At 24.5% G+C, this 27786-nt stretch overlaps 2 protein-coding genes across 3 annotated transcripts in view; both read left to right on the top strand.

The window, feature by feature from the left end:
* The window catches only part of LOC117170120, a 39253-nt gene extending 27639 nt beyond the window's left edge, over positions 1–11614 (top strand). Inside the window, exons 5-6 of the mRNA XM_033356659.1 lie at positions 150–324; positions 11003–11614. Of these exons, the coding sequence (XP_033212550.1) occupies positions 150–324; positions 11003–11243 (416 nt within the window). The 3' untranslated portion in view covers positions 11244–11614. The remainder of the gene's footprint in view (positions 1–149; positions 325–11002) is intronic.
* A 7340-nt stretch (positions 11615–18954) lies between these two features.
* Positions 18955–27786, top strand: part of LOC117169505 — a 166233-nt gene continuing 157401 nt past the window's right edge. The window contains exons 1-2 of one of the 2 annotated variants that reach the window (XM_033355914.1): positions 18955–19054; positions 25471–25874. In XM_033355914.1, coding sequence (XP_033211805.1) covers positions 25751–25874 — 124 coding nt within the window. In that variant the 5' untranslated portion in view covers positions 18955–19054; positions 25471–25750. Of the gene's footprint in view, positions 19055–25422; positions 25875–27786 lie in introns of those variants that run through there. The other variant, XM_033355915.1, reaches the window with a different exon arrangement.

Below are 27786 nucleotides of genomic sequence, written 5' to 3'. Positions count from 1 at the left end.
TAAGAGTTTAATTATTTAAAATTGGCCGTTTTGACAATAATAAATTTATTATTTTAAGTTTATATATATATTATTTAATTCCATTTTTATTTAAATGAGAATTTATCAATTTAAAATTGGGCGTTTTGACAAGAATAAATTTTTTTCAGGAACGAGGATACATATTAATTCTGGGCAAAGAATAGTTTCTGGAAAGAAATCGAGTTTGATACGAATGCCTCAAGTACATTCGGCCTGGCAACCGCCAGTCTGTCCCACAATTTGGCCAAAAAACGTGAGGCTGGCTCCAATCGATACTTCCAGACTTCCGAGTAGTAAACAGAGGTCAATTTAAATCCAAAAAAATGCCCCTCCAATTTTTACTCTCTCAGTTAGAGAAACTAAATCAAATTTTTTTTTAAAGAAAGAAAAAAGCCAGTTTCAGCGGTGCCGAGAATTTTTTAAATCTTTTTAAATTTTCATTAAAATTTATTCTATTTAGGCACTTTTTTTTCTGAAATCACTGAATTAAAATAGAGAGTTTGAAGATTTCTGAATTCACAAATATTTTCACAAATATTTCAAAGATTTCAAAAAATTTCAAAAGTTCTCACAGGCTTCAAAGATTTCCGAATATTTCAAATAATTTCAAATATTTCCCAAAGATTGTAAAGCTTTAACAAATGAAAAAAAATATTTCAAAAAGATTTCATAAATATTTGAAAAATTCCGAAAAATTGTACAAATAGTTCAAAAATATTTTCATTGTTTTAAATAGATTTCAAAGTATTGCTAATATTTCAGAAATATTTTAATGGCTGTGAAGCTTTCGCAAATAATTTAAAGGATTACAATAGATTTTACGACAATGAAACAAATTAATGAGTAAAATATTTACAGTAATTTCGTTTTATTTTTTTAATTAATAAAGACCGTAAGACCTACGAAAAAATATTTTAATATATTTGACAAATATATCACAAATATTTTAATGATTTCAAAATGATAAAAGACATTTCGTAAAGATTTCAAAGCTTCAAACATTTTTAAAAATGTTTTAAAATATTTTAACAAAAATTTGACAAATATTTTAATGCTTTTATAATAATTTCAAAATATTAAAAATTATTTCAAAGCATTCGAATATGTTTTAAAGATTTAAAAACTTTCAACAAATATTCAAAAGGGTTCAATAGATTTCACAAAGATTTCAATAGATTTAAAATAATTCCAAAGCTTAAAAAAATCACAAAGATTTCACATTGATTTTCATTATTTTTCTAAAATTTACAAACAGTTCACAAAAATTTCAAATCATTACAAAGATTTCAGAACTATTAAAAGGGGATATCAAAAATTTAGAAAATTTGTTGTCACAAATTTGCAGTTATCTCAAAAAGATTTTAAAAAATTCAAAATTATTTCCAATATTTCGTTAAGATTTCAAAACTTTAACAATTTTTAAATATATTTCACAAAGTTTTCACCAATATTTTAATGGTTTTACAATGATTTCAAAATATTAAAAATGATTTCGCAAATATTTTAAGGACTTTAAAGCTTTCACAAAAATGTCAAAATACTAAAATGTATTTTACAAAAATTTCTCTGAATTCGAATGATTTTCAATTTCTAAACAAAGGACTACAATAGAATTTACAAAAGATTTTGCGAAAATTTCAAAAATTTGGTTTAAGTTTAAACTAGATTACCAAGACGATTCTCAGTTTTATTTTATTTTTTTTATTTTTCACCAAGTTTTCAAAGATTTCCGAATATTTCAAATATATTGTAAAGATTTCCAAGCTTCAACAATAAAAAAATTTTATTATATTTTACAATGATTTTAAAATGATGTTAGATATTTCGTAAAGATTTAAAGCTTTAACAAATTTAAAAAATATTTTTAGGTATTTGACAAATATTTTAATCATTTTGCCATGATTTAAAAATATCTCAAGCGATTTAAAAAATTTCCGAAAGATTTTAAAGTATACAAAATTGCTAAAAAATTTTAAAAGATTTCACAAAGAATTAAAAAATTTGCAAATATTTAAAACGATTTGAAATATTTCGTAAATATTGCAAAGCTTCAACAATTAAAAAAAAAATTATTTTTTTTGAATATATTTTAAAACGAGTTCACTAAGATTTTGGTGGATTCGAAATATTTCATTTTTTTTTAAATTCTAGAAAATTTCAGAAATATTTTTTAAAAATATCTCACAAACATTTTAATGGGTTTACAATAATTTCAAAAGATTTCGAATATTTCGGAAATATTTTGTAGATTTTAAATCTTTCACAAAAAATTGAAAAGATTGCGTAAAGATTTCAAGAATTTAGACAAATTAAATCAAGATTTCACCATGTTTTCCAAGATCTGAATTATTTCACAAAGATTTAAAAGATTTCAAGTAATTTCATAAGATTTCAAAGAATTTAAATTTTTCGAAATGTTTCGATTTATTGTAAATTATTTGTGAAGATTTCAAAGTTTCAAAAATTTTAAACTGATTTTTCATATATTTAAAAGATTTAGGAAATTTTCATAAAAATGGTACTAAGTTTTCAAAGCTTTCAACATTTTTAAAAAAGATTTCAATAGATTTCACAAAAATATTTTAATGTTGTCACAAAGATATCAAAACAGTTCACAAAGAATTATATTTTTTCGAAAATATTCCAAAGATTTCACAAAGATTAAAAAATATTTGAGATGCCTTAAAAGAGCTCACAAATGCTTTAAAGATTTTAAAGCTTTCAAAAGAATTTCAAAGGTTTTTAGTAGATTTTACAAATATTTTACACATAATTTGAAATATTTCAAACTTTTTCCAGTATTTTCAAGATTTCGTATTTTTTTAATTCTAATTATTTGGTTGAAAATTGGACTATTTTGTTAGAAAAAAAATATTTTTGGTTAAAAGTTCAATAGTTTTTTTTTTGTGAATTCATCTTTTTGGAAAGAAAGTTCGTTCTTTTTAATCGAGAATTCATATTTTTCTGTCGGAAATAATTCTTTGTTGTTGAAAATTTTGTCTTTCTTGGTTAAAAATCATCTTTTTTGATGAAAATTCATCCTTTCGGTATTTTTTCTTAGATTTTCGACATTTTAGCTTCAAAATTCAACCCTTTAGTTGAAAATTTATCTCTTTTGGTAGAAAATTAAGTTTTGTTTTCACTAAAAATGCAACTTTTTATAAATTTCAAATAATCTTAGAAATTTAAAAGATTTCAAGTAATTTCCAAACAATTCAACTATTTAAAAAAAAATTTAATATAATTTACGAAGATTTGAAAAATTCCACAAAATTTCACAAAGATTGCACAAGCAATTTAATTTTTTAAGAAAGATTTTAAATATTTCCAATATTTCACAAATGTTTTAATTGTTTTACAAAAGTTTCAAAATATTTTAATGATTTCAAATATTTCAAAAATATTTTAAAGATTGTAAAGCTTTCACAAAAAAATGTAACCGATTACAATAGATTTTTTAAAGATTTAAAAAATGCAGGAAAATTTCATAAATATTGCACTAAGTTTTCAAAGCTTTCAACAATTTCACAAAGATTTTGAAGATTTAAAAAAAATTGATTTAAAATGTTTCGCAAAGATTTTAAAGATTTCAAATATTTGAAAATTTGTTTAAAAGATTTCAATAGATTTTACAAAGATTTCACAGATATTTTAATGTCACAAAGATATTTTAAAGATTTTTTAAGCTTTCAGAACAATTTCAAAGGTTTTTAGTGTATTTTACAAATATTTTACACAGAATTTGAAATATATCAAACTTTTTTTGGATAATTTCACAAATATTTGAGATTGTTTACAAGATTTCGCAATTTTTTTTTAATTCTACTATTTGTTAGATAATGTAATTATTTTATTGAAAATTAAACTATTTTTTTAGAAAAAAAATCTTTTTGGTTAAAAATTCAACAGTTGTTTTTGTACATTCGTCTTTTTGGGGAAAATATTCGTTCTTTTCAATCCAGAATTCATCTTTTTCGATTAAAATAATTCTTTGTTGTTGAAAATTTTTTCTTTTTTGGTTAAAAATCATCTTTTTTTTATGAAAATTTATCCTTTCGGGGTATTTTCTCGAATACTTTTGACATTTTAGCTTGAAAACTCAACTCTTTTGTGGAAAATTCATCTCTTTTGGCAGAAAATTAATTTTTTTAAACTGAAAATGCAACTGCTGATATATTTGTAGAAATCTTAGGAATTTAAAGCATTTCATATAGAATTAATATGATACCTATAAAAATTTCATTTGAAAAAATGTATTCCCCTAATTTATTTTAAAAACACCCTATTTTTACAATTTTTAAAAAGATTCAAAAAGATTTTTTAATCTTTGAAAATATTTCAAAGTTTTTTCCAATTTTAAAAAGATTTTAATAGATTTTACAAATATTTTAATTTTTTCACAAAGATTTTTGAAAACAGTTTAATTTTTTCACTATAATTTCAAAAAGTTCCAAAAGATTTCCAAGATTTCAAAATATTATACATTTTTTCAATCATTTTCCAAAGATTTTAAAGCCTTCATACAATTTTTGAATGTTTTCAACAGATTTTAAATATGTTTGAATCATTTTAAAAAATTTTCCAAAAAGTTTAGAAAGATTTCAAACATTACAGTTTGCAAAGTACTCTCAAGATTTTAAAGCTTTCACAAAAATTGCAAAAGATTACAATAGATTTAATCAAGATTTTTAATAAAATCGGAAATTTTTCATAACATCTCAGTGTTTTTACTTTAAAAGATTTTAAAGTTTTTGGTAAAAATTTTTTTTAAGGATTACAATAGATTTTACAATGATTTTCAAGGATTTTTCAAAGATTTTGAAAATTTTCAAAAGGTTTCACAATGACTTTAAAGCTTTCCAAATATTTTAAATTGTTTAAAATAATTTGCAAAGATTTTACAGATTTCAAAGCTTTACTTTTTTTTTGTAGAGATATTTTGAAACATTCCAAAAGATTTCACAAGGATTTTAAAGGTTTCAAAATATTCCAAGTGACTTAATGGCATACAAAATTTTAAAAAGATTTTTAAACCTTTCAGAACAATTTCAACGGATTTTTGTAGATTTTACAAATATATCACACAGAATTAAAAAGATTAAACTTTTTTTGGAAAAATTTCACAAAGATTTAATAAATATTTGAATGATTTTACAGAGATTGCGAAAGAGTTCACAAATATTTCAAAATATTTTCAAGATTTCCCAATTTTGTTGAAAATTAAATTATTTTGCTAGAGAAAAATAATCTTTTTTGTTGAAAATTCAACAGTTTTTTTGTACACTCGTCTTTTTGCAGAGAAAATTCGTTCTTTTTAATCGGAACTCCATCTTTTTTTTATGAAAATTCATCCTTCCGGGGTTTTTTTAAACGTTCGACATTTTAGCTTGAAAACTCAACCCTTCTGTTAAAAATGTATCTCTTTTGGTAAAAATTTAAGTTTTGTTTTACATAAAAAATGTAACTACTTATATATTTCAAAAAATCTTAAGAATTCAAAGATTCAACAATTAAAAAAATATATTTTAATATAATTTACAAAGTTTTCACAAAGATTTGAAAAATTCCGGAAAATTTCACAAAGATTTCACAAATATTTTAATTTTTTGAGAGAAATTTAAAAATATTTCACAAATATTTTCATTGTTTTACAAAAATTTCAAAATATTTTTAATGATTTAAAATATTTTGAAGATTGTAAAGCTTTCACAAAAAAAAAAAGATTTTAAAGATTATAAAACTTTAAAACTGTTATTGTTAGATTTCAATAGATTTTACAAAGATTTCACAAATATTTTAATGTCTCAAAGATATTAAAAATTTTTTTAAAGTTTTCAGAACAATTACAAAAGATTTTAGAAGATTTTACAAATATTTCACACATAATTTTAAATATTTTTAATTATTTGCAAGATTTTGGAATTTGGTTAAAAATTCTACTATTTGGTTAAAAATTTAATTATTTTGTTGAAAATTAAACTATTTTGTTCGAAAAAAAATCTTTATGGTTGAAAATTTATCAGTTTTTTTTTGTACTTTTTGTACTTTTTTATGATAATTCATTCTTTCGGGGTTTTTTCTTAGACTTTTGACATTTTTGTTTGAAAACTCCACCTTTTATTGAAAATAGTTCTCTTTTGGTAGAAAATTAGGTTTTGTTTAAATTAAAAATGCAAACATATTTTGAGACATTTTAATATAATTTACAAAGATTTGAAAAATTCCGGAAAATTTTACAAATATTTCACAAATATTTTAAATTATTTAAAATATTTCACAAATATTTTAATGGCTTTGGAAAAATTACAAAATATTTCATATATTTCACAAATATTTAAAAGATTGTAAAGCTTTTACAAAAAATTAAAAAGATAACAAAAATCTTACGACGATTTTTCATAAATTTAGGAAATTTACATAAAATTTGCACTAAATTTCCAAAGATTTCGATTATTTCACAAAGGTTTCGAAGATTTAAAAAAAATTAATTAAAAATATTTCGCAAAGATTTGAAAGATTTCTATAGATTTTACAAAGATTTAAAAGATTTCACAAAGGTTCTAAAAATTCTACTATTTGGTTGAAAATTTAATTATTTTATTGAAAAATTAACTATTTTGTTAAGAAAAATAATCTTTTTGGTTAAAAATTCAACAATTTTTTGTGTACATTTGTCGTTTTGGTGAGAAAGTTCGTTCTTTTAAATCGAGAATTCATGTTTTTCGGTGGAAAATAATTCTTTCTTGTTGAAAAAATTTTCTTTCTTGGTTAAAAAACATTTTTATTTGTGAAAATTCATAATGATCTCAAAATATTTCAAATATTTTTGTAAAATCATTAAAATTCCAGGTAATTTTAAAGAATTAAAAATGAATCCAAAAGAATACAAAAATCTTGTATACAAGCCGTGTATTTTTAACATCTTGGTAAAATAATTGAAATCTTATGAAAATTTTCCGATTTTATTTAAAATATTTATAAAATTTATTGTAATATTTTGCAATTTTTGTGAAAGCTTTAAAATCTTTAGAGTCCTTTGCAAACTGTAATGCTTGAAATCTTTCTAAACTTTTTGGAAATTTTTGTAAAACCATTCAAATGTATTTAAAATCTGTTAAAATCCTTTAAAATTTGTATGAAGGCGTTAAAATTTTTGGAAAATGATTGAAAAAATATATAATATTTTGAAATCTTGGAAATCTTTTGGAACTTTTTAAAATAATAGTGAAAAAATTGAACTGTTTTCAAAAATATTTGTGAAAAAATTAAAATATTTGTAAAATCTATTGAAATCTTTTTAAACTTGGAAAAAGCTTTGAAATATTTTCGAAGATTAAAAAAATTTTTGGAATCTTTTTAAAAAATTGTAAAAATAGAGTGTTTTTAAAAGAAATTAGGGGAATACATTTCAAATGTTGTCTCGATTCTTCACCTCACGTACTTCCTGAATATTGAAAAAAAAGATGAAGCATCGAGTCCAAAAAATGGTGCATCTGAAAAAAGTGCAGAAAAAAGTCCAGAAAAAAAAGATGATTAATAATAAGAAAAACAAAATTCACAGATGATTTCACTATAAATTAAACATTTTCTCAACTGGGAAAGATCTTCCTACCAGAATTCTGAGCCAATTTCAGTTCTTTTGTATTGTTTGGTGGCAGTAACAAATAATTAATATAATTGACATTTTTACACGAGTGGAAGATTTTTGATGAAAGGGAACTACTAACATCAAATTTTCATAGGTATCATATTAATTCCATATGAAAAGCTTTAAATTCCTAAGATTTCTAGAAATATATCAGTAGTTGCATTTTTAGTTTAAAAAAAGTTGATTTTTAACCAAAAAAGACCAAATTTTCGACAAAAAAGAATTATTTTAATCGAAAAAGATGAATTCTGGATTAAAAAGAACGAATTTTTTCCCCAAAAAAAACGAATGTACAAAAACAACTGTTCAATTGTCAACCAAAAAGATTTTTTTCTAACAAAATAGTTTAATTTTCAACAAAATAATTAAATTATCAACCAAATAGTAGAATTAAAAATAATAATTTGCGAAATCTTGTAAATAATCTGAAATATTTGTGAAATTATCCAAAAAAGTTTGAAATATTTCAAATTCTGTGCAAAATATTTGTAAAATATACTAAAACCCTTTGAAATTTTTCTGAAAGCTTAAAAAAAATCTTTAAAATATCTAACAAAGAATTTAAAGATCTCAAAATATTAAAAATATTTCTTGAAGATTTCAAAGCTTCAACCATTTTTAATGATATTTTAATAAAATTTACAAAGATTTGCAAATTCCGGAAAATTTCAAAAGAGTTCACAAATATTTTAGATTATCTTCAAAATTTCACAATTTTTATAAAAATTCTACTATTTGGTTGAAGATTTAATAATTTTATTGAAAATTGGACTATTTTGTTAGAAAAAAAATCTTTTTGGTTGAAACTTCAACAATTCTTTGGACATTCGTCTTTTTGGGGAGAAAATTCGTAAAGTTTGTAAAATTTTCACAAAAAAATTTGAAAGATTACAATAAGTTTTTCAAAGATTTAAAAGATGTAGGGAATTTTCATAAAAATTGCACTAAGTTTTCAAAGCTTTCAAAGATTTTCAAGATTTAAAAATTTTTCGCAAAGGTTTTAAAGATTACAAAACTTTCAAAATATTTTTGAAAGATTTCAATAGATTTTATAAAGATTTCACAAATATTTTAATGTCACAAAGATATTTTCAAGATTTTTAAAGCTTTCAGAATAATTCCAAAGAATTTTAGTAGATTTTATAAAGATTTTATAAATATTTTAATGATTTTACAGAGATTTCAGATTATTTACAAGATTTTGCAATTTTGGTTTTTGGTTGAAAATTCAACAGTTTTTTTTTTTACTTTTTGTACTTTTTTTAAATGATAATTCATCCTTTCGGGTTTTTTCCTAAAACTTTTGAGATTTTAGCTTGAAAACTCAATTATTTCAAATTATTTTTGTGAAGATTTCAAAGCTTTAACAATTTTTAAAGATATTTTAATAAAATTTACAAAGATTTCTAAAATTCCGGAAAATTTCACAAAGATTTCACAAATATTTTAATTGTTTTAAAAAGATTTTAAAATATTTAAAATTATTTTTAATATTTAACAAATATTTTAATGGCTTTACGAAAATTATAAAATATTTCATATATTTTACAAATATTTTAAAGATTGTAAAGCTTTCACTAAAAAATTAAAAAGATTGCAATAGATCTTACGATGATTTTTCAAAGATTTAAAAGATTTAGGAAATTTTCATAAAAATTGCATTAAGCTTTCAAAGCTTTCAAAGATTTTGAAAATTTAAAAAAATGAATTAAAAATATTTCGCAAAGATTTTAAAGATTACAAAACTTTCAAAATGTTTTTTGAAAGATTACAAAACTTTCAAAATGTTTTTTGAAAGATTTCAATAAATTTTAGAAAGATTTGAAACATTTTTAAAGCTTACACACCAATTTTTAAAGGATTTTAATAGATTTGATAAATATTTTAATGATTTTACAGAGATTTCGAGAGAGTTTACAAATATTTCAGATTATTTACAAGATTTTGCAATTTTGTTAAAAATTCTAATATTTGGTTGATAGTTTAATTATTTTATTGAAAATTGAACTATTTTGCTTGGAAAAATAATATTTTTGGTTGAAAATTCAACAATTTTTTTTGTAGATTCGTCATTTTGGGGAGAAAATTCGGAGAAAATCTTCGGTCGAAAATAATTCTTTGTTGTTGAAAAATTCATCTTCCTTAGTTAAAAATCATCTTTGTTATGAAAATTCACCCTTTCCGGTTTTTTTCGAATACGTCGGTATAAAATTAATTTTTCTAAACATTTTTTTATTGTTTGAATAATCGTTTGTTTTAAACAATTGAAAATTAATTAAACTTTTCCGCCTGTGAAAGAATTCTTCCACGTTCCAATAGATTCTACATAAAAAAATGAATTTTTTATATAGTGGTTCCACAAAATAGATTAATTTTTAATTAAAGAATGAAGCTAGATTAAAAAAATGATTTTTAAAAATAATGTGGGTGAACTTTCAGCCAAGAAATAGGGGAATTTTCAATCAAAACATGTGAATTAAAAAAAATTGAATAGTAAAATTATCATTGAAAAGATTAGTTTTTAATTTAAAAATATCTTTTTTCACCAAAAAATTCATTTTCCCAACAAAAAGATGAATTTTTAACTGAACTAATAAAGCTTCAACACAAAAACTGAATTTTAAATAAAATATTTTAATCTTCAACAAAGTATCGTGAAATTTTCCACCAAGAAGATTAATTTTCTAACAAAAAGTATTTTTTAACAAATCGGTCCAAACATTCAATCTAGTAGTTTGAATTTTAAACGAAGAAAGATGAATTTTCAATAAAAAAATGTAGTAGTTGGTATTTAAAATAATGGAGATTTTGAATTTAAATACTAAGTAATAAATTTTTTTATTGAAAATTTATCTTTTTGGTTTAAAATTCAAACTACGATTATTTAAAGAATAAAAAAATGTTTTTTTTCTACCGAAAAATTTGTGAGCGTAAAGTATACTTTGTAACAAATTTTTCATAACACAATTATTAAATTTCGATTAATTTTTCGCAAGTAATCCATTTTTGACAAAAAAATGATCAAGAACTTTGATTGTTAATAACTTTTTTAAAAAAATTTTTGCAAAAATATTTTAGTGGAGTGATTTTGATATAAAAACTAATCGAAAACTGTATAAATTTTTTTTATTAAAAGGATTTATTTTCCTAATTTCTTTTAAAAATTCACCCTATTTTCCCTGTTTTAATAAAATTTTTCGCTCTGAAGTCTACTAAAACTTTTTTTTTTAATTTAAAAAGAATTAGAGGGGTACCGTTTTTGAAAAGAGAATTTTTAAGTATTCAAACCTATCCTAATACACCCTGAATTATAAACGATTAAATCATTTTTAGGACATTATCAGCTGTAATTCCACATCGTGGTCGAACTTCTTTAAGTCCAATTTCGCGCACAGCATTGGCAACTACGTCTCAAAATTCAAACGCGAATCAGAAAAATGCCCTGGAAATACATGGCACGCACATTCTCGGACAATATGCAAAAACAGATGGGCTCAAATCAAATTTGAATCCAACTCCCAGAATAAAAAATAACGGGAGAAAAAAAGCTCGACACAAGGCCGAGAATTTGTGACTTTAAAACACTTGTGAGAAAATTTTAGCATGGAAAATTTTCTCACAAATCGAAAGCCTACATTTATGTGATCGTCTTACAATCAATAGTTTACCTGGAAGTAAGTAAAATTTAAATTATACGTAATTTAAGTGAAAATTGAAATTAATCGGAGGGGACCACAAGGCATCTTAATCTGAATTAATCGAAATCAATCTACCTCACGTCATGCGTCGATATTTAATATATAATTAACGAATCGTAAAGTGAAACATATATTTTTGTATCATTCGTTCATTTGTAAATTGTAAATACATCAGGAAATATCTGTATGAGAATTTTTTCTCTCTTGAAATTGGAATAGATCAGTTTTCCTGAAGAATTAAAAGTAATTGAGTTAGTATTTATTTTAGGATAATCCTGCGATGTTTTTTTTTTGAGGGTCAATTTTTATTTTACTTTGACTTTTTCAGGTGTTATAGGTCTTTTTTTTACAGAATATTCTAGTTATTTAAATTAGGGTTTCAAAATATTCGTTTGATTGCAGATTAATTTATCAATAATTTTTCATACGATTATTGATTAGTGCAGATTTAAAGGGATTTTTGACAATTATAGAATTCTAAACAATATTAATATAACATTTTTTGAAAGTCGGGAATTATTATAATCATATCTAGGGGATGACTATTCGACTTTTCAGTGTAGACCAGATTTTAAGATTACAAAAGATTTACAAGGTTTCGCAAAGATTTTATGAAGATTTCAAAGATTTCAAAATCTTTCACGAAGATTTCACAAAGATCCAAAATATTTCATCAGCATTTTAAGAGATTTCCATATATTTCGCCAAAATTAAAAAATAATTCAATATATTTCAAAAATATTTTTAAAAAATTCAGATTCTTTTAAGGCAAGGATTTTGCTAAGATCTTAAAAGATTTTAATGGATTTTAAAAAGATTTAAAAAGTTTCTAATATATTTAAATATTTTGGAATCTTCAATAGACTTCAACGATTTCGCAAAGATTTCGCCAAAATTTAAAAAGATGTTACAGATACTAATAGTTTTCACAGAAATTTCAAAAATTTCACAAAGATTCCAAAAAATGTCAAAATCTTTCAGAAGATTTCAGAAATTTCACAAAGATTCCAACAATTTTCAAAATTATCCAGAATATTGAAATGTTTCTGCCAAGTTTTAAAAGATTTCAATAGATTTCATAGACATTTCAAAGATTTCAAATTCTTATAAAAGATTTCCATGAATTAAAAAAAAAAAATGCACGAAGATTAAAAAAATTTCGCAAAGATTTCACAAAGATTCCAAAAAATGCCAAAATCTTTCAGAAGATTTGAAAAATTTCACAAAGATCCCAACAAATTTCAAAATCTTTTAGAAGATTTCAAAGTTTTTGCCAAGCTTTAAAAGATTTTAATAGATTTCAAAAGATTTAAAAATCGTATATAAGATTCCCATAAATTTCAAAAAGTGTTCTCGAAGATTTCAAAAATTTCGCAAAGATTTCACAAAGATTCCAGAAAATATCAAAATCTTTCAGAAGATTTCAAAATTTTCACAAAGATTCCAACAAATTTCAAAATCTTTTAGAAAATTTAAAAATTTTTATCAAGCTTTAAAAGATTTCAATAGATTTCAAAACATTTAAAAATCTTTTAGAAGATTTAAAAAATTTAACAAAGATTCCAATTAATATCAACATCTTTCAGAAGATTTCAAAATTTTCACAGAGATTCCAACAAATTTCAAAATATTTTAGAAGATTTCAAAGTTTTTGCCAAGCTTTAAAAGATTTCAATAGATCACAAAAGATTTAAAAATCTTATATAAGATTCCCATAAATTTCAAAAAGTGTTCTCGAAGATTTCAAAAATTTCGCAAAGATTTCACAAAGATTCCACAAAATATCAAAATCTTTCAGAAGATTTCAAAATTTTCACAAAGATTCCAACAAATTTCAAAATCCTTTAGAAGATTTCAAAGTTTTTGCCAAGCTTTAAAAGATCCAATAGATTTCAAAAGATTTCAAAATATTTCAGAAGATTGAAAAATTTTCACAAAGATCCCAACAAATTTCAAAATCTTTCAGAAGATTTTAAAGTTTTTGCCAAGTTTGAAAAGATTTTAATAGTTTTCATAAACATTTCAAAGATTTCAAAATCTTGTAAAAGATTTTCATGAATTTCATAAAGTGTTCACGAAGATTTCAAAAATTTCGCAAAAATTTAAAAAGATTTCACAAAGATTCCAATTAATGTCAAAATCCTTCAGAAGATTTCAAAATCTTTTAGAAGATTTCAAAGTTTTTGCCAAGCTTTAAAAGATTTCAATAGATTTCAAAATATTTCAAAATCTTTCAGAAGATTTAAAAAATTTAACAAAGATTCCAATAAATTTCAAAATATTCTGGAAGATTTCAAAGTTTTGGCCAAGCTTTAAAAGATTTCAATAGATTTCACAAGATTTCAAAATCTTATAAAAGATTCCCATGAATTTCAAAAAGTGTTCACGAATATTTCAAAAATTTCGCAATTATTTCACAAGATTTCACAAAGAATCCAAAAAATGTCAAAATCTTTCAGAAGATTTGAAAAATTTCACAAAGATCCCAACAATTTTCAAAATCTTTTAGAAGATTTTAAAGTTTTTGCCAAGCTTTAAAAGATTTCAATAGATTTCAAAATCTTTCAGAAGATTTCAAAAATTTTCACAAAGATCCCAACAAATTTCAAAATCTTTTAGAAGATTTTAAAGTTTTAGCCAAATTTGAAAAGATTTTAATAGATTTCATAAACATTTCAAAGATTTAAAAATCTTGTAAAAGATTTTCATGAATTTCAAAAAGTGTTCACGAAGATTTCAAAAATTTCGCAAAAATTTAAAAAGATTTCACAAAGATTCCAATTAATGTCAAAATCCTTCAGAAGATTTCAAAATCTTTTAGAAGATTTCAAAGTTCTTGCAAAGTTTTAAAAGATTTCAATAGATTTTATAAACATCTCAAAGATTTCAAAATTTTATGTGAGAATTCCATGGATTTCCTAAAGTTTTCCAAAATATTTCCAAAATTTCGTCAAGATTTTACAAGATTTCATAAAGATTTCAAAAAATGTCAAAATCTTTCAGATAACTTAAAAAACTTCACAAAGATTCCAACCAATTTCAAAATCTTGATACAAGCCGGGTTTGTAGATGGTCGTCCCGACTTGACGCAAAGGTGCGGGGGATGCAGCTGAGGTGCTCGGGCTGGCGTTGGTTCGGTGTGAACCGAGGCTGCTACTCTCCTGGAAGCTGGTTCTGGAGGGGAACCGAAGCTTCACGGTGGAGGCAGGTTCCTAGAACCGAAGCCTTGTGGTGGAAGCCGTTTCATAGAACCGAAGCCTCGTGGTGGAAGCCGGTTCAGAGAACCAAAGCCTAGTGCTGGGGTCGGTTCGAGGTGAACCGGAACGACTCGTCATCTTCGATGATGATGACATCATCGTCTTCCTTAGTATGGAGGCGTTTGGGAGGAGTGGAGGAAGGGGGTGTGAGGTCAAGAGAAGGAAGGGGCTTGCGGAAGTTAGGAGGGACTACGACCAACGATCGGATGATGGCCTTGGGGGCAGAAGAAGAGGAGTAAGGAGGGCGACGATCTTCCACCCGACAATTAGCGTGGAAGGCGTCGCGGAAGGCAGCAAGGCGGCGCCGGATACGGGTGGAGCGACCGGGACGGGAGAGTTTAGGACCGTGTCCAGGCATAGGAATTTTGGTAGGATTTCGTAAGGAGAAGGATGAGGTTGCGACGTATTCGGAGCTGTCCACAAGCTTACCGAACTCTGGAGTGAAGGGAGACGAGTCAGACGGAGATGTTTTGCAAGCTTACCGGCCTCTTTGGGATGAAGGAAGAGGGAGAAAGATTGCGAGGCAAACCGGAGCTGTTTCTCAAGCTTACCGGGCTCTGAAAAGGTAGAGTGAGAGAAAAGATTTCGGGCAAACGGAGCTGTTTCCAAGCTTACCGGCCCTGAGGTATAGAGAAAGATGGCGGGGCAGACCGGAGCTGCATCTCAAGCTTACCGGCCCCTGAAGTGAAGAGAGAGAGATGGTGTTGGTAAGGATGCCTGGGAGGAAGGTGAAGGATACTGGGAGTTCGAGAGAGAGGGAGGACTTTAAGAAAAACTCTGGAATTATGTTTAAGCTCGAAAGCACTCGTAATTTACTCAGAAAAAGTTGGTCTACAAAAGGTAACCAGGTAGCTTCCAGGGGACTGTGGTTACCTTACTGGTCGCTTGAGTAAGAGTGCGTACTTTGGCTTGCGTGCACTCCTTTTTATTTCCGCTGACCGAGAGGCGGTCCGGCTGGCGATTGGCCCGATCCTCTGGGCCACTCATGTCGTGGATGGAGGGGCGCGACGGCTGCCCTGTCCATCCCTACCTTTCGATTTTCGTGAGCGTCCGTATCCGTTTACAAAACGGAATACACGTGTCGGGAGTTTAAATTAATTTCAAAAGCACATAGATTTTATAAAAATGACAAAACTCTAAAATTACAGGAAAAACATTAAAGAAATACAATTTTTCTTAAAATCAATCATAAGAGTAGTCGTGGAATAAATTCCTAATATGAAAAGCTAATTACGGAGTTAAAATATAAAACGTACAAGACATACAACATTCTAGATTAAAGTGACGTTCCGGAAAGTCAAAATATAAAAATATAAATAAAGAATTAACCTATGGTCAATTTTTGTTTTCTAACCCTGAATAAATGAATATTAAAATTACAGGGGCAAAAGCATTAAATATGATTTTAACAAATTTAAAAGAAGGATTTTAAATGAAACGGGTACCGACTATACGTATTTGGTACGTGGTTGGCGACCGCTGGCCGCTTTCCAGGTTGAGGGAGAGAGAGGGAGAGAGTAGTGTGACGCGCTGTGCGTCATACTCACAGGCCTGGCGCGTGATGGGGAAGCTTTCCATCACAGCTGCGCCAGGTGTGAGCAGATGCCTCTCTACCTTCCCTGGCATCAAACACATAAAGGGCACGTATTCGAGAGAAAGTAAGGTCGTTTTTTAATTGCCACTCTAAAGCAATTAGGTCGGAAGTTTTTCCCAGTCTGGTTTATGTTTTGTAAACACAGACGGGGATTCATTCCTAGCAAATTGGTTTAGAATGGCTCTCAACTACGGAGACTGTATCAATCTTTTAGAAGATTTGAAAGTTTTTGCAAAGTTTGAAAAGATTTTAATAGATTTCATAAACATTTCTAAGATTTAAAAATCTTGTAAAAGATTTTCATGAATTTCAAAAAGTGTTCACGAAGATTTCAAAAATTTCGCAAAAATTTTATAAAGATTTCACAAAGATTCCAATTAATGTCAAAATCCTTCAGAAGATTTCAAAATTTTCACAAAAATTCCAACAAATTTCAAAATCTTTTAGAAGATTTCAAAGTTTTTGCAAAGTTTTAAAAGATTTCAATAGATTGCATAAACATCTCAAAGATTTAAAAATTTTATGTGAGATTTCCATGGATTTCCTAAAGTTTTCAAAAATATTTCCAAAATTTCGTCAAGATTTTACAAGATTTCATAAAGATTTCAAAAAATGTCAAAATCTTTCAGATAACTTAAAAAACTTCACAAAGATTCCAACCAATTTCAAAACCTTTTAGAAGATTTCAAAGTTTTTGCAAAGTTTTAAAAGATTTCAGTAGATTTCATAAACATCTCAAAGATTTAAAAATTTTATGTGAGATTTCCATGGATTTCCTAAAGTTTTCAAAAATATTTCCAAAATTTCGTCAAGATTTTACAAGATTTCATAAAGATTCCAAAAAATGTCAAAATCTTTCAGATGAGTTAAAAAGCTTCAAAAAGATTTCAACCAATTTCAAAATCTTTTAGAAGATTTCAAACTTTTTGCCAAGTTTTTGAAGATTTAAAAAAATTTCATAAACATTTCAAAGATTTCAAAATTTTATGTTAAATTTTCATGGATTTCATAAAGTTTTCAAAAAAATTTCGCCAAGACTTTACAAGATTCCACAAAGATTCAAAATATTGAAATGTTTTGGAATATTCAATAAACTTCGAGAATTTCACAATGATTTCGTCAAAATTTTCAAAGATTTTAAAGATACCAATAGATTTGACAAAAATGTCACAAAGATTCCAAAAAACGTCAAAATCTTTTACAAGATTTCAAAGTTTCACAAAGGTTCCAACAAATTTCGAAATTATTCAGAAGATTGAAAAGTTTATGCCAAGATTTTAAAAGAATTCAATAGATTTCAGAAAGATTTAACAGATTTTACAAAAATTTCAAAATCTTTCAGAATATTTGCAGTTTTCGTCAAGATTCAAAAAGATTTCAATAAATTTTACAAATAATTTAAAACTTCCAATAGATTGAAGAAAGATTCCACAACAATTGAAAATCTTTGAAAATATTTTAAAGTTTTTTCCAAGTTTTTAAAAATGTTCGCAAATATCTCGGAAGATTGCGAAGTTTTCTTTAACATTTCAAAGATTTCAATAGATTTTAAAAAGATTAAAAACATTTCACAATGATTCCAAATATTTAAAAATCTTTTAGAAAATTTCAAAGGTTTTGACAAATTTTAAAAGATTACAATAGATTTCATAAACCTTAATATAAATATTTCAATCAAATATTTTAAAGATTTCATAACGATTTCAAAGATTCCCCCAAGATAAAAAAAATTAATATCTTTCAGAAGATTTCAGTTTTTGCTAAAATTTAAAAATATTTCAATAGATTTCATAAGCATTTAAAAGATTTCAATAAAATTTTAAAATCTTTCACAATATTTCAGAGTTTGAAAGATTTCACAATTATTACAAAGATTTTCCAACTTTTAATTTAATAAGTTTTAAGTTTAAAAAATCAAAAACGTTCAATTATTATTGCTTATAGCTGAAAATTGCATGATGTTCAATATATTTTCTTTAAATATACATTTATTATAATATTTAATTAATGTAAACAGTGATCCAAATTGAAAAACTTCTTTCTCTTACTTTTTATTAAATGAAAAAACCTGAGCTTTTCATTGAAATAAAAGAAAGTAGTCTTTTTTATTTAAAAATGTTTAAAGTGAAACAATTTTTATTTAAAATTGTTTTATTCTTCCGCGTTTTGTTTAAAAATTTGCGTTTAACTTTGTACGTTACAATTTTGATTTTTTAATATTAGAGAATTTCTAAATGGTTTATATTTAACAATTTCTGAATTATCAACTGTGCATGTTAATTTTTCAAATAGAAAAGACTTATTGAAAAATATTGGCATTCATAAAAATATTAAAATTACAAAACTAAGAGCTTTTTAAAAAATATTTTACTAACTAGAATTAATAATAATGTTTTGAAAAATCATTTACCAATATTTAATTACTATATAATTTTTTTTAATAAAAAGATTGTGTCCTTTTTTTCTGAGTGTAAAAATAAATGTTTAATCTTTCCCTTATTTTCCCCTTTTACGTGAAAAAATGGCCCTATTTCCCCCTTTTTATATTTTTTTGTGCTTTGATCCCTGTAAATTCTTCACTTTTTTCAATTTCTTTATAAAATTGTGGTCGTGGTTGACCGCGCACGCGTGTCTTTTATAGCGCGCGAACTCTCTAAATGCATCAAAGCTTGGGAGAGAGAATCTGTCTAAAAGCTCTTGGAGTCTTCAGTCTGCGTTGGGCGAGCGTGAGAACTGAACGCTTTTACACGAGCTTAAAAAAAATTGCATTTCGCTACCACATGAGATTTTTAGTAGCTTTCTCAGTGATGTGAATTTATTTATCTTCACTTTCCAAGTAATTTCACAAGTTTTTAAAATAATAAATTTTTAATTAATAAGTGACACTCAAATAATTTTCTTTTTATAATTAATTGAAAGTTTTATTTTAACAAACTTTTGAGATTGCCCGCAAGAATTAATTTGCCATATTCCCTGATTTTTCGGAACGACTGACAAATCCTGAAAAATAACATTCCCGAGATTATAAAATTGCCGAAATATAAAAATCTCGAATTGCGAAATTTCCGAATAATAAAATCACCCTCAGTTTAGAACATTACCGAATTAAAAAATTGTTGACAGAAAATTGACGAACTAAAAAATTACTAATATATAAATTCTCGGATTAAAATAATTTAAATAATTGTTTTTAATAAATACTAGTCATTTATTAAAAACACAATAAAAAATATGTGTATCAAAGTTTTTTTCCTCTAATTTTTAAAGTTTCTTCTTAATTATTTTAAAAATTTAAAATGATAGTTGAAAAAATATGTCTGAATTTCGTTGGAAAATATGCTTAGTATTTTTTGAATTGCAAAAAAAAAAATTCTAAAAATTCGAATTTTCATTTCAAATAAAAAATTTCGTGATAAATCAGTGCTGAATCGAATTCTGCAAATTTCGATTAGAAAATTTTATTATATTCGGAAAAAAATCAGTGAAAAATTTCTTTATCGTTTGAGGCTCACATGTTCTTATATTTATTTTTTCATACAGTTTTTATGAAACTATGGTTATTCTTAATTCAAACAATAGTTTTTTTAAACTTCAAATATTAAAAATAAATTTTGATAAACAAATTTTATATTTGTATTTTCAATTAATAAATAATATATTATAAAAGCGAAACAATTTTTATAACTATTTAAATTCAGGAATTTTATAACTCGGGAATTTTCCAATTTTGGAATTTTACATTGTCGAGGTTTACTGGCCTAGTTTAATTTTAAATAATTAAAATTAGATTTCCAGTTTTTAAATTTCTTTTAAAAAACATTCATTTGTGAGAAAATAAAATTAAAAATTATCAAGGACGTAAATAACTTTATTTTAAAAATTAATTTCGGATTTTATTTATCTTGGCAATTGGTAGCCACAAGACTTAATTTTCAACTTTTTTCATCTAACCTTTTAAAATCTAAAAACCAAAATTCGAATTTTGCAATATTTTTAATAAAGAATCTTTCATAAATGGCATAAAACTATTTTTAATTAATTATTGTTGACAGTTATTTAAAGTGCTTCTCACAGAATTTCCCTGGTTAAAATTTTTTTTTTTTAATTTTTGACTTTTTCCTTATTTTCAAGTTTTTCCTATGCGGCCATCCTAAATTAATTTGAAAGAATTTAGATTGAATTCTTGTTCTTAAAAGTTGTTTTAAACACGTTTTATTATGAGAAAATTAAATTGCAAATTACAAAGTGTCACTCAAATAACTTTCTTTTTATATTTAACTTACGATTTTATTTTCAATAACATTTGAGGTCAATATCAAGCTGGCTGCAAGACTTTATTTTTAGACTTCTTGCACTTTGCTCTTATTTTGCATTAGAATATTTTATAAATAGAATAAGAAAATTTCGAATTTCAAAATTGTTATTCTTGACAGTTACTGAAAATCTCTAACTTTTTCAAATTCTTTTTTATCAAAAATCCCTGACTTCCCTTGAACAAGAAAATTTTCTGGTTTTTCCCTGTTTTCAAAGTTTTTTTTAACCTGTGGAAATTTCAGGAATTTTTTTCGTGGGCGGGCTTGTGTTAAATTATTATATAAAATTGAATAACAATGTTTTTTATTTTTAAAACTAGATTTATATATTTGATTTAAAAGTAGTTTTTTTGTCTTAAATTAATTTTTAAACTGAAAGTTTAGATATTCCACTTTTACCTAAAAAAATTTTTTATTAAAAAAATTGAACTATTTTATGGGAAATTGGTCATTTTTGACAAAAATTTAATATACTTGGTTATTAAAACCAAGTGTTTAAAAGTTTAAATCTTTTGTTAAAAATTCATTGGGGAGGGTAAAAATTCATAATTTTAAATAAAAATTTATCTTTTTGGTTGAAAATCCAACTATTGCATTGAAAATTAAAATCTGTCCTGCTGAAATATCAACTAAGAAATTTTTCGTTGAAAATTCATCTTTTTTAGTTAACAATTCATGTATTTTGTTAAAAATGCATGCTTTTTTGTACAAAATTAATCTTCTTTGTTGAAAATTTATTTTTTTGAGCTTAATATCTATTATTTTAAATGAAAAATTATCTCTTGATTTAAAAATTCGATCTTTTGGGGATTCAAATGTAACTTTTTCTGATTTTAAATTAAATTGTTTGAAATATCAAAGATTAAATTTTGCTTCGAGAAGTTATATTTTTTCAGTTAAAAATACAACTATTTAGTTGAAAATTCATGTATTTTGTTGAAAATTCGTCCTTTTAGGTAGAAAACTAACCTTTTTTTTTAAATTCATCTTTATAGTTGAAAAATCTGTTTTTGGTTTGAAAACTCAAATAATCAATGGAAATTTTAACTCATTTGTTGTGATTTCATTTTTTTTTGTTTTTTGGAGATTCATTATTTTTATTAAAAATTCTTCTCTTCGGTTAAAAATATAACTATTTTTTCGAAATTTTCTTTTTTTTGGGTTGTATTCAACTATTTTTGGTTAAACATTAAAATCTTTTTTTGACTGAAATATCAATTATTACATTTTTATTAAGGAATTAATTTTAAAATTTTTTTAACCAAAGTATTTAGTTTAAAAGTTCCCATCTTTTGTTAACAAACTTTTTTTATATTAAAGATTCATCATTTTCATTGAAAGTCGATTAGTTTAATTTTAATCTCTTTGGTTCAAAATTCGTTTTTTCTTTTTTTTTTTATTGAATTCAACCGTTTTTTATTTGAAATTTAAGTTTCTTTAAGTTGAAATAAAGTAAATATTACTTTTCTCGTTGAGAGTTGATCTTTTTTTGTGAATAATTACACTGCTTGTTTGAAAGTTAAACGTGTTTGTTAAAAATTCATTTTGTTGTTGAAAATTCATATTTTTGGGTTTAAAATTCCAATGTGTTGTAGAAAATTATTTTTTGTAGCTTTGAAAGTTCGGCTATTTGGTTGTAAATGAAAATGGTTGATGATTAATTTTGTTCTTATTGAAAATTCAACTATTCGGTGGAAACAACTGAAAATGTAAGTAGTCCATTTTTTCTTGCAAAATCATAATTTTTAATTGAAAATTTAACTATTAAATTTTTCATGGAAAATTCATATATTTTGGTCAAAAATCCTGCTACTTTGTTGAAAGTTGAATTACTTTGTACCAAAGCCATGTAATTAGTTAAAGATTCACCTTTCTGACTGATAATTATCTATTCTCATAAAAATTCGTTTTTATTTTTAATTAATTTTTTCAACTGAAAGTTTAACTTTTTTATTTTTCTGTTTTTTTGAAAATTCGTCCATCTTGGTGGAAAATTAATCTTCTTGCTTGAAAATTCATGTCTAATTCGAGAAAATCTAACTAATCCAGTTGCATATCCATAATTTTAGTTAGAAATTTATCACTTTGACTGAAAATTAATGTTTTCCATTAAAAACTGACCATTCCGTTTTTCGTTGAAAATATGTCTTTCTTGATTGAAAATTCAACTGTTTGGTTAAAAATTAATCTATCTTGTTGAAAATGCAATATTTTTACATGCACTTATATGAATTTGAAGCGTTTTATATTAAATTTAATGTATTATTAACATTAACTTTGCTTGAAAGAATATATTTCCCTATTTTCGCAAAAATTCTCCTTCTATTTTTACATACCTTGTAATATAATTAGTCCATGTTTTCTAAATTAAATATATTAATTAAATTCTTAAAAACTTGGCTTGTTAAGAAATTACTTATCGTTTAATAAAATCACTTCCACGAAGGAAAAAATGGTTGTAAAAATATATTTTTTTATTTATTTAATATTTCATTATTATTTTCCACATTTAGGTATTTTCAAGACATGAAAAAAAACATCCTTAATAATAAACTCGCGAAATTTTCTAAAAATATTTTCCAGAATTTGAGTAGACACTATGGTGGTCCACATTTTTTTCTTCGATTTTGCATCAATATCGTCCGGAAATTTGTTTAAATCTACACAAAAATAAACCCATTTAAAAAAAATTATATTTATAGTTGATAATATTCTCTTTGAATAATGTTGGAAATTGCTTTTTTCGGAAAATGTCAACTTTTTGTCTAATTTTGAATTAGGGGGGGTTGAATAATTAATTAAAGTTAATAACATTAATTTTCCAACAATTTATTATTGTTAATAATGTAAAATTTTAATAATGATAGAAAGTTACGGTTTTATATTCTAAAATTTTTAATTAATGATTTACTGTTCACTTGAAGTAAGTTAATGGTCAATTTAGTTAAGCAAAAATAATTATTAAAGGAAATTATTATTGTTTAAAACTATCTTATTTTTTATTAATGTCAAATAATTGTAGTTTTTTCTGAAATTCTTAACTCTGCCCACTTTTTATTTAATAAAGTAATAAATAATGCATGTTCAAAGACATATTTATTTAAACAATTTATAATTGTTTATAACTATCTTCTCTGAGATGTCAAAGAAAGCTGCGGGTTTTTCTTTAATTTGAATCTTTTTGTTCACTTTTTATTAGGGGTGTTAGAAGAATTAATGCAATTTATCAAACATAATTGTTTAAAAAAGCTATTATTGTATTTAACTATATTCTTTCACAATAATACTAAAAGGTTGCGAATTTTTCTAAAATTTTCAACTTTTCTTTGATTTTTTAGTTAGGAACTAATAATAAATAATAATATTAATTTAAACAAAAAGACTCCCAGTAACTCCTTCAAGAAAAATTTGCATTTAATATGATCTATATAGAAAATTTGAAAAATGTTTCAAATATTTGTTTTATTTCAGAAAAATATATTCTCAAAAAAGAAAAAGATTGTTTAAAAATAATTCTGTTTATTTTTTATTCATTATTTGTCCGTAACTAAATAGGCAAATCAAAGTTGAACATAAAAAAAAAACTGCAACATCTTAGCACTTATGTCAGAGAAGATATTTATAAACAATAAAAAATGGTTTAAACAACTATGTTTGATAACTTGATTTATTAATTTGCTAAGTAAAAAAGGATATTTAAATTTAAAATTTTCAGTAAAATGAAAATTTTTTGGCATTAATATAGATGAAGATAAATGAAGAAATTAATAATTTGTTTAAACAATTATTTGTACAAAATTAAATTTATTATTAAGTCAATCCAAGTGAAAAATAAACAAAGTTGAAAATTTCAGAAAAAACAACTTTCCTGCATTAAGCAAAGACATTATTATTAACAATGATAATTATTTAAAAAATTATTTTTGTTGTCTTGAAAAAATTATTACTTCACTCCAATTGCAAAGTGGACAAAAATTTGAACATTTCAGAAAGAAACACAATTATTTTTACTAAGTAGAAATAAATATGAAGTCACTGCAAATGAAAAATTAACAAAAAAGTTTAAAATTTCAAAAGAAGTCGCAACTTTCTATCATTAATAAAGAAGAAGATAGTTATAAACAATAATAATTTGTTTAAATACTTTATTTTGCTTCATTGAATTAATTATTAACTCTCTTAAGGCAAAACTAGACAAATAGTTCAAAATTTCAGAAAAACGGCAGATTGCTGGCATTATTTAAATTAATTATTATTAGCAACAATTATAAATTGTTTAAAAAATTAATTTTGTTAACTTTAATTAATTATTTACCTCAGTATAATTGAAAATAAGCCAAAAAGTTAAACAATTATTTTAATTAAAATGAATTGCGTTTTACATAACTTTAATCGAAAACTGGATAAAAGGTCCAATTTTTTCGAAAAAGGGCTACTTTCTAACTAATATAATATAATATAAGAGAAAATTGCTATAAACAATACTCAATTGTTTGAAAAAATGATCTAAATATCTTATTATCAGTAGAAAGTAATAATATATGTATTAAAAACAATTTGTATTTTTCTTAAAACCGCAAAAAAATTATAATTAGTGTCAAAAACTCGCAAAACCCATTTTTTCATTTATGGTTTTTTTTGGTGCTCTACAAAACGGACCTATGGAGATGAAATTAAAAAATTAATAATTTATCAGCCATTCCATGGCTGATTTTGAATATAAATGGTGATTTTCAACTCAATTTAGCTAATATCGAGAATTCTGAATAAAATGTACAAAAACGTCTTTTTTATGGGAAATACGTATTAAACTCCATGGAACTTGCGTGGCTCTGAATATCATTTAAAAAAATGAATTTCTTTTTTTGTGGAATCGAAGAAATTTTCGGACATTATTCGAAAAGAAATTCCCCAATTCATTTTTGAACCACCATTGTAGACACCCCATGAAAAATGGTTTTATGGGGAAATCTGTGAAGAGAAAACATTTTGCTGACTGGAAAGCATTTTGACCAAGATTGTCACATCAGGTTTTATTTAAACTGAGATAGCTTTACGGTCATAAAGCTTACGTGTATGTTTGTGACTTGGACTTGAATTCTCCCCATGTCAGTGCACTTTATGATCATAAAATTCGACGTAGTTTGATGTCGCTTGAGTGATCAGCAGTCACCCTTGTTTTATCGATTTTCTATACTCGACCATTCAACTTAATTATAATGGTGAGTCACGTGAATGATTTTGGCTCGACGAAAAAATCAGCTGGACTGCCTGAATATGCCAAACCCATCGAGGATCATCTGACGCTCTTCATCCAGATAATTGGAATCTGCACTGCCATTGGTCAGTATATTTTTCATTTAATTTTATAAACTAAAAATATAAATTTCAACATTTACTTATATGTATATTTAAAATGGTTTTTTTTTTTTTTTAATAAAAATTACCGAGTCTACGTTCAAAATCGACTGTCAAAAAATTGGCTAAACTCGGGAGATGGTTTTCTGCAGTTATCCGCTCCCCTGGTCAAACTTTCAGACAAATTTGAGTACTTCTAATAAAATAGGATGTATCCACGGGGTATCACTAGTTGCGATAAAATTCATACATTTATTTAATAATTTAATAAGAATGATTTATTATTAATAATAATAAGGAGAATTACGGTCTCAAGCAACTAATAACACTATTTGCAGGCTTTTCAAAACCTGAGTTACTTTCAAGGGAAATGGGGGGGCATCAGATTTTATGACGATTTCTTATGCGGGCGGGGGGGCAGAAAAATGTGGCATCACAAATGTAAAATATAAATTTTAAAATAATTGAAAAATTTAAATTTGTGATTATTTTTCAACCAAGGAATCTGAATACAGACCTCACTATTTCCCCTCTTTTCATCTTTTTCATTGAAAGTTAATTCTTTTTAATTCAAAAATCTACAATCATATTTTTGGATCAGAATTCATTTCTGTTAATTAAAAATTTCACTATTTGATTAAAGATTGAATTATTTTGCCGATTTTTTCCCGTTGAAAATTAATTCTTTTGATTAAAGTTTTATTTATTTTATTTTTAGTTAAAAATTCATGGTTTTTGATCAAAATTTGCTTAATAATTTTTCATTGAAAATTGAAATTTTTGGTTAAAAATTCAACAACATATTGGTTTGAAGTTGTATCACTTTGTTGAGCATTCACTTTATTTATTACCGATTTAAGTATTTTGTTGAAAATCAATTTTTTCAGCTGCAAATTTAAACATTTCATTTTCTATTGAAAATTGACGGTTTTTAGATTAAAATTCAACTTTTTTATTGCAAATTAACTTTTTTGTTAGATATTAATATTTTCGGGTTAAAAATGTCCGAATCCATTTCTTTTACTTAAAAATTCGACTTTTTCGTTGAAGATTGAACTGCTTCGTTGAAAATTCATTTTATTAATTAAATATTCAACTACTTTTTTGAAAATTAATTATTATTTAATTGGTTGAAAATTAATCGTTTTTGAAAATTCAACACTTTAATTAAAAATTCCTTTTTTTTGTTGAAGATATGTCTCGTAGTTTGAAAACGTATTTCGTATATTATTAATTGAAAATCCATCTCTTTAAGTGAAAAATGAACTATTTTCTGGAAAAATGCGCTTCTTTTGGTTAAAAATCAGTTTTTTCTAATTACTAATTTAAGTAATCCATTTTTGATTGAAAATTCATTGTTTTTAGATTAAATTTGAACTTTTCGAATGAAAAATAACTTTTTTATTGAAAACTAACTTTTTTGTTAGAAGTTTTCATTTTTGTTAAAGATAAACATTTTCTTGTCGGAAATTTCATAATTCAACTCTCATGGTTAAAAATTCTACTATTTGGTAAAAATATTTAATTGCTTTGTTGAAAGTTCATCTTTTTTTTTTTTTGTTGAACATTAAATCAATGAGCTGAAAGTTTAACTAATCCATTTTAGGCTGAAAATTGATCGTTTTTAGTTGAAAATTAAACTGTTAAATTTTTTCATCGACAATTAATTTTTTGTAATTGAACTACTTGGGTGAAGTTAAAATATTTTGTTGAACATTCGTTTTTGTTTGAAACTTAAAATATTTCATGGAAAATTTATCTAATTTTTTCATTTGCCTTGTTGGTAGAAAATTCATTCTCTGGTTTAACAAATTCACTGTTTGGTCAAGAAATCTTTTTTTGTTGTAGATGAATAATTTTATTTAAAAATTGATTTCTTGTTTTTTTTTGTTCAAAA

This window comes from Belonocnema kinseyi, chromosome 3 (assembly GCF_010883055.1).
Source record: "Belonocnema kinseyi isolate 2016_QV_RU_SX_M_011 chromosome 3, B_treatae_v1, whole genome shotgun sequence".
Taxonomy (NCBI): Eukaryota; Metazoa; Arthropoda; class Insecta; order Hymenoptera; family Cynipidae; genus Belonocnema; species Belonocnema kinseyi.
This window is presented reverse-complemented; position numbering and strand designations above follow the sequence as displayed.